The 13,034-nt window shown below is 40.8% G+C and overlaps 2 protein-coding genes across 18 annotated transcripts in view; one reads left to right on the plus strand and one right to left on the minus strand.

Moving 5' to 3' along the window:
* The first annotated feature begins 741 nt into the window (after positions 1-741).
* On the plus strand, positions 742-4,792 carry CLEC20A (C-type lectin domain containing 20A). Its single transcript, XM_075616631.1, has 4 exons — positions 742-1,049; positions 1,848-1,937; positions 4,112-4,197; positions 4,560-4,792. Exons 1-4 carry the CDS (start codon positions 764-766, stop codon positions 4,641-4,643), a joined length of 546 nt encoding a protein of 181 aa, XP_075472746.1. The 5' UTR covers positions 742-763; the 3' UTR covers positions 4,644-4,792.
* Positions 4,793-6,681: 1,889 nt separating this feature from the next.
* The window catches only part of RASAL2 (RAS protein activator like 2), a 264,917-nt gene continuing 258,564 nt past the window's right edge, over positions 6,682-13,034 (minus strand). For 15 of the 17 annotated variants that reach the window (XM_075616626.1, XM_075616628.1, XM_075616624.1 and 12 more), the window contains 3 exons: positions 12,856-13,034; positions 12,670-12,757; positions 6,682-8,947 (listed from right to left, as the gene is read on the minus strand). The exon at positions 12,856-13,034 is cut by the window's right edge and continues 24 nt beyond it. In XM_075616626.1, the coding sequence (XP_075472741.1) occupies positions 8,783-8,947; positions 12,670-12,757; positions 12,856-13,034 (432 nt within the window). In that variant the 3' untranslated portion in view covers positions 6,682-8,782. Of the gene's footprint in view, positions 8,948-11,471; positions 11,500-12,669; positions 12,758-12,855 lie in introns of all 17 variants that reach the window. The other 2 variants (XM_075616618.1, XM_075616617.1) reach the window with 1 other exon arrangement.

The following is a 13,034-nucleotide window of genomic DNA, read 5'->3' on the forward strand; positions in this document are numbered from 1 at the left end:
CAAATCCTCCGGCTACACAGACAGTACGGATTTGTACACTTAAACATACAGTTCCTGTCCAAATGCCAAAGATTTTGACTCCATGAAAAGAAACCCGCTGCAATGTTGGTTTATATGGAGTACTTCACACACTATGGGCGAACGCACCTGAACTGGCGGTAACTCCTATTGACCTGAATGGGAGTGGACGCTGACCTGTGTGCGCTGCATTAATCGGGTCCCTAAGTACTTTCTACTTCTATGGAATGGCTCCAATACAGAGACCCTTTGCCAGTTCTGAGGAATAGATTTTATTTTTTATCTGCTCAGTAACTTGACTGAAAATTGCCTCCCCCCCGAGTAGTTTTGTCTCCATAAATCAGGGATCCCCTGCTTAAGTGAACCGAGCAGTTAAAGTAGGGTTGTTAATCTGCAGTAATTACTCCGGGGAATAATATTGTTTCTGTCTCCAGTGTCTAGATTGTCATTAACACGTCGAAGTGCCTAAGGCTGCGCTTATAGTGCTGGCGCGTGAAAACAAATGCATTGCCGCCGTCGCGTGCGCTTATAGTAATCGCGACGGCTTGGGCGCGATCGCTGGAAGCCATCTCTATTTGATTTTTCCAGCGACCGCAGCCTGACGTCGCCGTCACTATAAGCGCGGCCTTATTAGACTTCATATTTTGCTACACTGCCGCTTATCTGCGTTTTATCTCCCTGGCATCCAGTTTTTACCCTGCATGTCTCCAGCCAGCCTCGTAAATTTGAGCTAGTCAAAACCGCTATGACTTGGGAAGACGCACGCAACTACTGCAGAAAAAACTACGTGGACCTTGCAGACATCAAGGATGTTTCAGAGCTGGCAGCGCTGGTCACGAACACGCTTGCTTTTCAAACCGCCTGGATCGGACTGTACTACGACACTGCCACTGGTTCTGTGCGCTGGTCCACAGGGGCCTCCTACAGCTGGACGCCAAATATACTTTTGACAGAAGGAAATTGTGCGGCGATCTACACGCTTCCCCTTCCTGCTCCATGCACTTCCGAAAAGTCATTTATTTGCCTTTACTGTATGTATAGTTTCCAAAAAAAAACATCAATCAGTTCACCCTATACTTCAATTACAGTCGTTTTATACATGTGGAGATACTGTACAAAGGGCAGTGACGCTATTCCTAATTATTCTTACAGCCCTAGTGCGATTTTGCACATCGTGTTTTAATGCAGTAACCCCCCCCCCCCCCCGCAAAAAAAATACAAATTTATTTATTTATATATAAGACCCATATTTTTTTAATTAAATAAAACATTTTGTCTGCTTTATTCTATTTGTTAGAGAACATGACAGGGATATATATATATATATATATATATATATATATATATATATATATATATATATATATATATTTAATTACAGTGTTTCTTAACCCTTTACTCAAGACACCAAAAACCAGGTCACGTTTTAGGGTCACCCAATCATGGATTCACATGCACCTTAAGTGCAAACCTGTGTGCTCAGTAATTCAATAGTTCATTCTTAAAATGTAGCCTGGCGACGTTGTCATGAGGGGAGGTTTAAAGAGACAGATTTATTGGCAAGCTCTCAGGCCCATACAAATGTATTTCTCAAATGCACAAACTATCCAGACAAGTTGCATTTAAAAAAAATAGTTAATCAATAAAGGGCTATTTTTTAGTTCACATTTGGAATAACCGACCCAAAAATGTGTTTCTATGGGGCATGTCAGTATCTTTCTTAACATGGCATTGAAACTCTATTCCCCTCTAAACTCTGAGGAATAGTGTTTGTGAATGGGAAACAACTCTTGCATAGATATCATGTATTACATTCCTGTTTCCAACAGATCCTGAAGGATTGGTTACCACTGTTGGACCATTTCAAGGAAGGACATTACAAGCAGGAGGCAGCGGCCTTGCTGTCTCTCCAGGGCAAGGTATTGTTTTCTTATCGGCCTAACTGATGTTAGAGGTCCTGAATGTGGAGCACAATGCCTTTCATCCCTCTACTCTGAATAAGTAGTTGTAGTTAATAGGTATTTTCTTCTAAAGTAAGGGGTGGCCAACTCCGGTCCTCAAGGGCCACCAACAGGTCAGGTTTTAAGGATATCCCTGCTTCAGCACAGGTGGCTCAGTTGCCCACCCCTGTTCTGAGCAGTCCGCAAGCAGCTATATTTCATGTGTGCTGGAATGTTATAATGCAGGAAGACTGAAGTGAATTCAGATGCATTAGTAATCTCCCTGGTTTCGGCTTTTTCTGGAATAACACAAGTCTCATCACCAAACTCCCTATACTGTACCACTTTCCTTACACAATGTTTCAGATGGAGATTGGGAGGAGTGGCTCAGTGAGTAGACACTGACTCTGGCACTGAGTTTGAAGCAGGAGAACCTGATTCAATTCCCGGTGTCTGCTCCTTGTGACCTTGGGCAAGTCACTTTATCTCCCTGTGCCTCAGGCACCAAAACAGATTGTAAGCTCTACGGGGCAGGGACTTGTGCCTGCAAAATGTCTCTGTAAAGCGCTACGTAAAACTAGCAGCGCTACTGAAGAACAAACTATTAACGAATAAATTATTATTATAGATGGCAGCAGTGAATAAAAGCCATGTTTGTGCCGTTCCAGAAGATGCATTAACCAGCGTTATACTAATATAGTTCAATGTGGGTTAGCCTTGCAGTGTCAAAAGTGACATTAACTTAAAATGGCTAGTCCAATGGAAATATATATATATATATATATCTATCTTTATATTGCAAATGTATTTTGCATAGCTTACATATACTTTATTTGAAGTGTGTTAGGGCTACATTATTAAAACAAACAAAAAAGATAGAGCTTGTATTGAAGCCATCTTATGATTTGCTGCCTATTCTAAAAGCCATCTTTATTTGCTGTCCATAAGGATGTTTGTACTTTATTGCATGTATCAAACAGGAACATTATGGTGCTGTATGCAGGGCATAAGTACTGCAAGTATTTGGAAACAGGTTATTTATAATACATGTTCCTGTTATCTATTTGCACAAATAAAATATTTATCTTATGGAGCTAATGTACCCGTTTGAATTCATGGCAATCAAGAGATATTGTATGATGGACAGATGCATCTGGCAGCAACTGTTCCCCTGGTGTCCTTGCTCCGTCAGTCCTACAGCTCACGGACGTCACCAGAAATTCTGTGTGCGCTGGATTGGTCTTTTATTTAGGCAGTACTCGCGCGCCTAACTCCCAGGTTATAAAACACAACTTACTGTGGGGTGCTGAACACAAGTTGTTCAAATAGATCTGAACGTTATTTATGTGCTGCTGTAGCGCAAAGAACAGCTGGAGGGATTAAATACAAACCGCACATATTTGTAAATGTGATCCCCTTTTATTAAAACAGAAAAAAAAACACTGCTTCAGTATACAGTACGCTTAGCTGTGGTTTTTTTCCAGCTTGTCTGTAATAGCTGTGCTTTTCCATTACGCTGTATGGGGAAGTGTTTGCTGTATGCTGAAGCATACGGTACTAATTCTGCAACGTCTTTTTGTGTGAAAAAGAAAAAAGTTGCCAATGACATCATTAACCCCTTCCTAGACCTGTAATGCAAATCACTATTTCCTTTAACTCTACAGAGACGTTAATAATTGTGCTTCTGTGTTTGTGGCTTGAAAAAATGTATTAAAACAAAATACAAAAAAAATTGTGTACCCACAAAAAATAGATATTGACATTTAAAGACTTGGGCTCAGATACACAAAAGGGTGCTAAGCTTTAGCACGCCTCGCCTCCCATTCATATGAAGGCGGGTAGAGGCGGTTACAGTTTAGCACGCTTTTGGGGATCTGGGCCTTAGATGGGTACATAAGATATATACAAGGACAATTGCATAACTCTGAATTTGTACATGGAAAAGCTAATATCTTTAAATGACAATAGCCGGTTGTTTAATCTGGTTTATAAAGTGGTTAATACATTTAATTTCCTTGCAGTGGGTCACTGTTGTTGTAATATTGCAAAATGAAACCACCCACAAAAGGTGTGGCACAACTGGTGGGATTAGTTATACAGGCGTGGCCCAGCTTTACGAACAAGTCACTTACTGAATGTTTCACTTACAACAGACTTAGGCTATCTGGTTTTAAAAGTGGATTTTGTCATCACTGGACAAATGGATTGGAAGACAGCAGCAAGCAAAGTCGTGAACAAGGTAACCAACCATATTATCCTAGAAACGTGAAGGATTAGACGTGTGAGAGAAGGAAAACAAGTGCATTTATTTGTGGGGGTGCTTAAAATAAAGGCAGCGGATTGCTTTAGAAAAAATAATAAATAATAATAATACAACTTGCTTCATTGCAAATGACTAAACATGTAGTAGTGACAAGTTGTGCCACATGGTCTCCATCTGGCAAAAACGTCTACATTCTAAACTTGAATGCACTGCTTTAATGGGTGCGATGCTGCGATTCTGAGCCGGATGGGAACTTGGTTTTATTGAAAGAATTAAATAGACAATGGTTGGGAGAGAGAAGTAGTCACCTATTGAAAGTTAATTTTGTTTCCCTACAGGTAGAAAAATTACTGGCAGCCAATGTTCCTGGTGGAGGTTTTAGACTGACGTTGGTTGGCAATGCAACCGACGAAACAAACTAATGTGTATTCTATGTCTCCACTGATGAGGTGGTACAAACCAAGAGGGAGATCCATCCAAGATCACTGCTCTGCCATTGGATATATGGCCAGGGAATAGTGCATGGCAATATAATATAATATATATATATTTATTTTCCCCCCAGCAAAAATGCCTTTTCACAGTACTCTTTTTTTATACACAGGGACTTACGAGGGAAAGACACTAACCTCCAATATACGTCACCACACTGAAATACAGCCTTCCAGGTCATTAGCAGTTAATGCAGGATTGCTTGTATTGGCGGTTAGTGAATCCGGTTTCCCAACCCAACTTTCTCCTCCAAGTCTAATATTGGTGCCTACGGCACAGAGAAATAAATAAAGTGACTTCCCCAAGGTCGCAGGGAGTCAACTCTTGGATTTGTAAATGGCAACTAATGCACAAAGACAAATAATGTGCAACACCTTAGCGCACACGTTTTCATCTTGTATTCTAAATATTATCCTTATTTCTATAACAAACCATTTAGAATAATGTGTGCTTTTGGTCCAAAGAAAATGACATTTTCCTACATTTGTAAATTGGAATAGTAAGACATCAGATCTGTCTTAGGCCTCGGCCATGTTACCTGCTTGCTGAGTTCGGAGCCCCTACAGCCGCAATTAGAGCGGCTTTAGTAGGGGCTCGCCTACGCTTCCGCAAGCGCGCGGAAGCAAAGGTCTTACCAGAATTTAAAATTTCCCCGCTTGCCGGCGCGCAGGGCCGGTCACGTGAGCGGTTCGCCCAATGAGGGCGAACCAGCTCCGTGACGTCACTGGCCCGCCCCGACGGCGCGCAGGGAAAGCACCAGCAAGGCCAGGGAAAGCACCCGCTTTCCCTGAGCCTCAGCGCGCCAGCGGGAAGCTTGGCCGAGGCCTAATGTGGCAAAGGTCTCATTTCTATGAAAGTGATCCAGTGACAAATGCAGGAGTTCACTTTTAGGTGTATTTAAGTAACACATAAATTACCATAACAATATGGTTTCCTGTTCCAGATGAACATTTAAGCAATCGTGTCAACAAAATGAGCATAAAATGTCAAAGTATTCCCACCACAATCCAAGTGCTGCACCGACAAGCAGCAGGAAGAATGTCAGGTGTGCGGTTTGTCTGAAAATGGAAAGAATCATTTGGAATTTCAAATGCTTCTCCAGAGCCTGTGCAAACACAGATGCATACAAATGAGATCAAGTTGGAAAGCAACATTTAATCACCAGGCACCAGATGTATGGATGTCAAGATAATCTTTATTTGCCACCAGACTACAGCCCTAAAAGTCCCTCCTCCATCAGCTACAATGACCATCACTCATATGGTTTTCAAACTTCTCCTCCTCGGGGACCCCCGGCCACACCATGTTTCTGAGGCAATCAACCAACTGTCTGTTTATACGCAAATGAGGTGCATTCATCTGTGTGCAAGTGTATGGATTTCCCCCCAAACCTGGAGTGGCTGTGGGCATCTGAGAAGAGGTTTATAAATACTAGGCTTGTGTCAGCTTCCTCTTATACATGGGACACCTGGAAGTGAGGAGAATGCAGCAAACGGAAACATCTTATCACAATATCAGGAAGGTGTCGCTAAGATCATTGATTTATTAAATCAGAGCTGGAGTTTCTGAAAGAGACTTTAAGAATTGCCTTGAAATTGAGAGGGATGTCAGGCCCAGCCAACCAGGACACGTATTTGACTCGATCAGAATGTACTATGTTTAAAGTTCCATGCATAAGACACCAGTTCCAGTAAAAATTAACATGATTTGAAGGGCCTTATTCTATATACTCCAAAGTGGACAAACGGAGACTTTGAACCATATCGAATTTGCCTCTAAGACTCGCAGAGTGGATGGAGCATTCTTGTTTCCGAAGTACTACATAGTAAGTTACAAAGCAAGTTTGTACAATTAAATAACTTATTACGTGGTCAAAAACCCCAACCACATAGAACACCCCAGCAACCCAAGGTCATGATTTCTAGGCAAGACGAGGTTTGGAAATAGCAAATTAAAAGTTCTCAATCACTTTGTTAAATACAGAAGTTCCATTTTATTGTAGATATTAACATTATTAAAATAGCTAATTTCCTTGATGGTTTCAAAAACCAAACTTTTTTTTATTCTTATTTTCCATAAAATCCCTGGATGTCGCAGCGGCAAAATATTCAAAACAAGTGAGAGAAACAAAGGGGAGGGACGGGGGAAAGAAACGGGGACGGAGAATAAATAAATAAAAATTCATTAACGGTGTAGATTCTTCTCTCACTTTCAATCAGACAGTAGTCACAAGTCCTTACAACTTTTGGGTTAGCCCTTTTTGTTTTACTTGGTATCCACCTGTGGCCAGGTTCCACTGGGAAAGAGGAGATGTTTCTCCAATGTGACGGAGATGTGCTATCCCGTTCGCTGCTAAAGGGACTTCAAACACATTTCTGTGCAATGCGTTGCACGCCCGGCTGGCAGTGAAATGGTTAAAAAATGACATTTACATTGAATGGTATCCGGCTAAGGAGCATCAAAGGATTTGGATCCGTAAACAAAGCATGTGAAAGAAAGGCTGGGGAGGCGAATCGTATGTAGCTGGGAGAACATGAGGGGACGCGACGGGCACAGCTCGTGTTCGGTTACCCACACAAACACAGTCATGTTTAATGCTGACCATGCTTACGTGGGTCTAGTTTGAGAATGCCGTGGTTGCAGACAAACATTGTATTTTCTGTGTGCATACATGTATATTTATATCATAATAGTGAAATATAAATAGTACATCATTAAGTGATGTGATTTTGCTTTTGTTCTCTACATATCATCGTAAAAAAATCCTTCATTGACATTCGTAGCACGAGTGCGGAGGCGATATCAGAATATGCTAGCTCGCTCCTGTCACTTCTGAACCGCCTCCTTCTGATTTGAGCAAAACATTGAATGACAACATCGTGTAACAGCCAGGGCACCGCACAAACGATACTCTACAAGTACAAGGCATAGTTCACCTTCAGATATTTCAATCGGCCTCTGCAGTTTGAGAAATATCTCTGGCCCGGGGGAATCATTTACAAAGGAGTGACATTCTGATTTGACAAAGATTGAGTGTTGCAATTTTGAAGAAGATACTTTCTTTGATATGCGAGGTAAGGAGCAAGTTAAGTATACAAGTCAGTAGCAATAGGACGTCCCGGTCTTGCTCTAAATGCCGAATGCTATTTTATTGCTTATACCTTTTGGTATAAAAAAAGATGTAATGGTGGGTAAAGGAATACTACATTTAAACCCGGCCTCCAGATCTTGGACTGTCTGTGTTTTTAATTTAAACAAAAGAGTGACCATCGCCTTCCTTGATGGTGTAAGGTGATCATGATATCATATATGTGAACTGTATAATTACATTTTACAACCAAAAATATACATATATACAGATTTGTAAACTCCAAAACATTACTAAAAAACAAACAAAAACATCCTAAAACGATTAAATGTGTGTGTTTTCATTGAATATGTTGCAGAGAACATGAGAAATGTTCAAACCTCTTTCATTTCGTCTTCCCCAGTTGGTAGTTATTTCTTTCTATTTTTTATTTCTTTCACGTTTTTATTTTTAACTCTACAGAGAACAGTATATACTGTGTGATTGCCTACCAAACCAAGGCATTAGAGGAATGAAATAGTAAGAAGGGGTAACGGCTGATTTCCCCCCATCCTTGCTTTCGCCCAGACTTCGTTATACAGTACTTTGCACACTGCAAAGCAATGTTTTATTCGTGTGATATGTACAGCTCCTTCAGTCAATCCTTTTATCTGATCTTTACCAGTCCAGTCAACGGGAGGATAAACACAAACAAAATAAAAAAGTATAATTTTGTTTTTTATATATATATTTATATATATATATAAAAAAAAGATATCTTCTACATATTATTACCTTCGATTTGGTATGTTACAGGACAAGTTCTGTACAGAGCACAAATGCATTCTCTCTATATACAGTGCGGCATGGCTGGGGATCCATCCAGATCGCAAAGGCGTCGTTAGGCATCACTTTTACATATATACTTATATTCTAGCTTGTGTTTGTCATTTGGTGTAGCAGCATTGGGTCTGAGGGATGGCACAGAGTCCTGACTGGAGATTAGCAACTGCTGTTCTTAAATTCTCCATTCTCTGTGATTGACAGCTTGGTGGGGTTGGTTGGAGAGATTCCATTGCGCACCTGCGAGCTATAGCGCTCCTTCACCTGCGTCAGTGCACTCATCAGCCGCGTGTTGGCTGCGTCCAGTGATATGATCCTCTTCTCCTGCAAAAGACGAAGGTCATTAGAAAATATTCCCCCACTCAGTACTTCCAGCCTTCGTTTCCCGAGGAATTCATTGGAAAACCTGACCTTTTTTCCTCCCCTATGCAAAATGAAACATCTAACGCTTTTCTAAAGGATTATTCTGCTTTAGTGCAAGTCAAGCTCCAAAACGTGCTGACCGTGATTTCTTATCGATGCTTATTTACACTTTCACTAGCACCTGTGGCATGGGACAGTATAGCATCTTATTATCCACCATAAAGGATCCATCTGGTATTTATATTATGTTAGAATGTTGTTCCTATACACCAACAAACACCCCTCTGCTCTCAGAATGGGAAATATTTGGGTGCTTGATATGGGTACTGCTTAAATCTAGAGAATGTACTAAGCAGTCGGGCACTCCAAAAATAATTTTATGAGTACAAAAAATAGAAGGAAAAAAAAATCAACATAAAAACCGGAGTTTCGGTCCAAAGACAGGATCTTTGGACTGAAACATCGTTTTTTATGGCGATTTTCTATTTTTATGTACTAATAAAATACATTTTTGAAGTGTCCGGCTGCCTACTGCATTTTCTACATACAGTACTATTTAGGTCGGGTCTTGAGAGACTCCTGACTGGCGCTGGAGACACCACAATTTACGGTCTGTTTGTGGACTACTTATTTTCCCTTTTCATTGTGCGCCAGGTTTCACAACTTTTTGTTTTTGTTTTTAACTAACGTTTCAAATCTGCCGTCTGCTAGAAGGTGCTGAAGAGAACATTTTAGGCATATTCTGAAAACCAAAAACTCACTAGAAATTAACAAGCACTGCTATCAAACTTGACAATAGTACAACAATCCCTCCCTCCCCCCCCCAGTTGGGTCCTTGCCACAAACAGGGAAACAGAAAGCAGAAGTGTATGTTTCATTTTGCAAAGGAAATACCAACTTTTTGATGGGCGTGTTCTTCAGTGTGAAGACTACAAGGAAAATAAAAAAAAACCTAACATAACACAGAGTGGCCTGTTTTCACTGGCAGCAGAGGAGACACAGCAACACAGGAGTGAAGCAGCCAGAAGCTGGTACCAAAAGGTTGTGTTGAGGAAATGTGTGACGAAAGGGTGGTGAAGGAATGCAAAAACATAACAGAAAGAGGACAACAAAAACAGAAGACCAAAATGCACTGCTCCAAACACCATTCCAGCTCACGGGGGCTCTAGCCTTCTGGTGCCCCATAACACACAATCCTGACACCCCTACAAGTTGCTCGTCTAAACTGCTTTTCGGAAATGAAGTCACACTTCTAGATAGAAATGTTACAACAAGCCTTGACCAATATGCCATATGCAGAGATGGGGCTATGAAAGGATGCAGCATAAGATATTTCTAGCAATGCATCAAAATCCAGAGTTTGAAAAATGTGATGCAGGCAGTGCTCATACAACATACTAAAAGCGTCAATCCATGATACTGTTTATAAAAGAAAAGACAACAAAATAGATTTTCTTATTTTTATGTAACATTAGCAACTGCAGGGTTCACCATATGTCTTCACATAATATGTACTAGGTTTGTCTCAACAAGAAAGCACTCATGAGGAGACAGTATATTTATCTTCATATGTATGTATGGAATTGTTAGACTTAGTAGTCAAGGGACAACTTGTCAAGCATCAGTAGGCTATAAAGCTATAGACTGAGCAGGCCTGGCGAAGGAGAATACTTATTTAACATCGAATGGACATGGTCAAATTCTCATGTCCAGCAACGATAATCTGTCAGTTACCACCCTACAATTACACATGGGCCAACATCAAATGTGCTGTCTGTCTAGTGTGAGATAACATTAAAGCAGTTACTTCTCCTGAAAGCCACATGCAGACACAAACCAAAGATAGATAAGAAAAAAAGCTGGGAACAACATCGTACATGCAAATAAAAAAAAGTGTTGCCACAGATGTGGGGATTTTAAACGAACAGATGGCACCATGCTAGCTCAATTGAAGAATGTTTCAGAACCAAGACGTGTGGGGCTCAACTTTGCGGTGTGTACCATATATGGCCTGCCCCACGTAACAGAGGAAAACATAGACAAGTTAAGCGTACATTAACTTCTTACTGAAGAACTGCAAAGTTCAAGGTGCAGAAGCCTAACTATGGAGGGTGCAGACTCAGACTAGCATAGATGTGATGGTCACAATGATGTTTGAGAGCAGAGATCAGACTGTATGGTTAAGCTCACCTAAAATTTGAACGCTACTTAAATATTACTAGGTTCAATTTATTGTAAGCAGAAACAAACGGGACGATTAGGATAAAATCAGATATTCTGTGACTAGGAGAAGCAAACAAAAAAAAATCAAGATTTTTATATAGAGTATTAGATTTATTGGACCTTTAAAAAGAACCATCCAGTCCCTCCCCACTTTGTAACCATCTCCCAAAATGAGTGGAAGGAGCTGGAATGTGTAGGAGGTCAGTGCACTGGCCATGTCTGGGTACACTGCTTAGCTATCGAGTGCACTTGGGTTACTTGCCTGTTTGCGTTACAGTCCCATTTATGACCTGTAATTTAACACAGTGGTGATGAGACTAACATTGTGAGGAAGGAGATGGAGTTACCAAACATTTGTCGCTCTGCTTACTCATTCTCATGAAATGAGTTACAGGTGTGCATGTTTGTAGACCTGCGTTCCACTGGCAATAAGAGATCAAAGTTGAAAGACAAGAGCCCGGAACAATTATGGAACAGCACAAGGTATTCAGAACGTATGCTTGTAAAGTAGGATCACACTCTGATCAGTGTAAGCTCTAAGTTGACTGTGCCAACCAACTTCCTCAGTTTCCGCTCTGGCCAGTGACTGCTGTTTTGAGTCCCTATTGGAGTCAGCAAGAGAGGCTCTCAATGCCCAAACATTCCACCATTTAAAACAAATGTGGCATTAATCTATGTCAATGTAACACTATGAGGTTAAGAATAAGTTACTGACTTGGTGAAGTTCCATACCCGAGTCTCGCAAAGAAAAGTCACATATGTTCCTGCACATACATCATATGAAACATTTCCCCTCATTTGTGCTATATGATTTCTAATTCTTAGATTATTTTTGATGTAATGGGAAAACTATGGGAAAGCTACACAGTACACAACTATTGCAAACAACAAGCACAGAACTGTGCATTTCAAAATATATGGCTGGGCATTAAACATACCAGCTGTATCCTTTCAAATGTTGACATATTTTCCACTTGGTGGACAAACTAAAGCCTTTATAGTGTAAAGAAATAAAGTTGTTTTTAATGACAAGTTAAAACTACTATACACATTTTTCCTAATATAGAAAAATATTGCGAGTTGATGCCAACAGATCTACCAAGATTAATCCGTTTGACATATTTTTGCACTTTGAGGGCGCTCTACATTATGGTCAATAAATGACCTCATGCTGAAAGGTTTTTGGACTCTTACCCCATCTTAAATAGATCCTTGTTGCACTGGATGGTACAGTGTAAACTAGCAGCTCAGAAAGAGGGGGTCAAACATGCTATTGAGGGCTCATACTCCGATTTCTTCCATTAGTACAACATGACAATTTATAAGCAGTGTGATTCACACTCTTACACACTCTTCAACAAGAGACGCATAATTGTATGGTCATTATTATAATGTAAGCAAAAGAAGGGACACATGCATCGTGGAGCCATCCGGCTGTAGAAACGTGCTCAAGTTCATACCTGCGCATCGATGATTTTTTGCTTCGCATCAATGACGGACTGCATCTCAGCGTGATCTTTCTTCAGTTCCTCTTCTACTGCTATTAGCCTACGAGAAGAGAATTTGGAATGAGCAAACAAGTCCAACTAGTTGTGGATATACAGAGATACGTACAGGACATCTTTCTCGGGGGTCTTCAGGCTCACCTGCAGATGACACTTTTCATTTGGCTGTCCTTCTCCTCCTGCTGCCGACGTAATCTCTCCTCGCTGTCCTCCAGTCTAGATTTGTATTCCATTAGAAGCTTCTGCATTTGCTGCTCCTGCACCAGCAGGCGCCTCTCGTATTCCTCCAGACGACGACTCGAAACCTTCAACCGCTCCTT

Source organism: Ascaphus truei, chromosome 10 (genome assembly GCF_040206685.1).
Source record: "Ascaphus truei isolate aAscTru1 chromosome 10, aAscTru1.hap1, whole genome shotgun sequence".
NCBI lineage: Eukaryota > Metazoa > Chordata > Amphibia > Anura > Ascaphidae > Ascaphus > Ascaphus truei.

Excerpts from the sequence above, each read along its gene's own strand:
- CLEC20A (XM_075616631.1), top strand. The coding sequence starts at position 764 with ATGACTTGGGAAGACGCACGCAACTACTGCAGAAAAAACTACGTGGAC. Across the intron at positions 1,050-1,847 it reads GTCATTTATTTGCCTTTACT|ATCCTGAAGGATTGGTTACC; the intron begins GTATGTATAGTT and ends TGTTTCCAACAG. Across the intron at positions 4,198-4,559 it reads CAAGCAAAGTCGTGAACAAG|GTAGAAAAATTACTGGCAGC; the intron begins GTAACCAACCAT and ends GTTTCCCTACAG.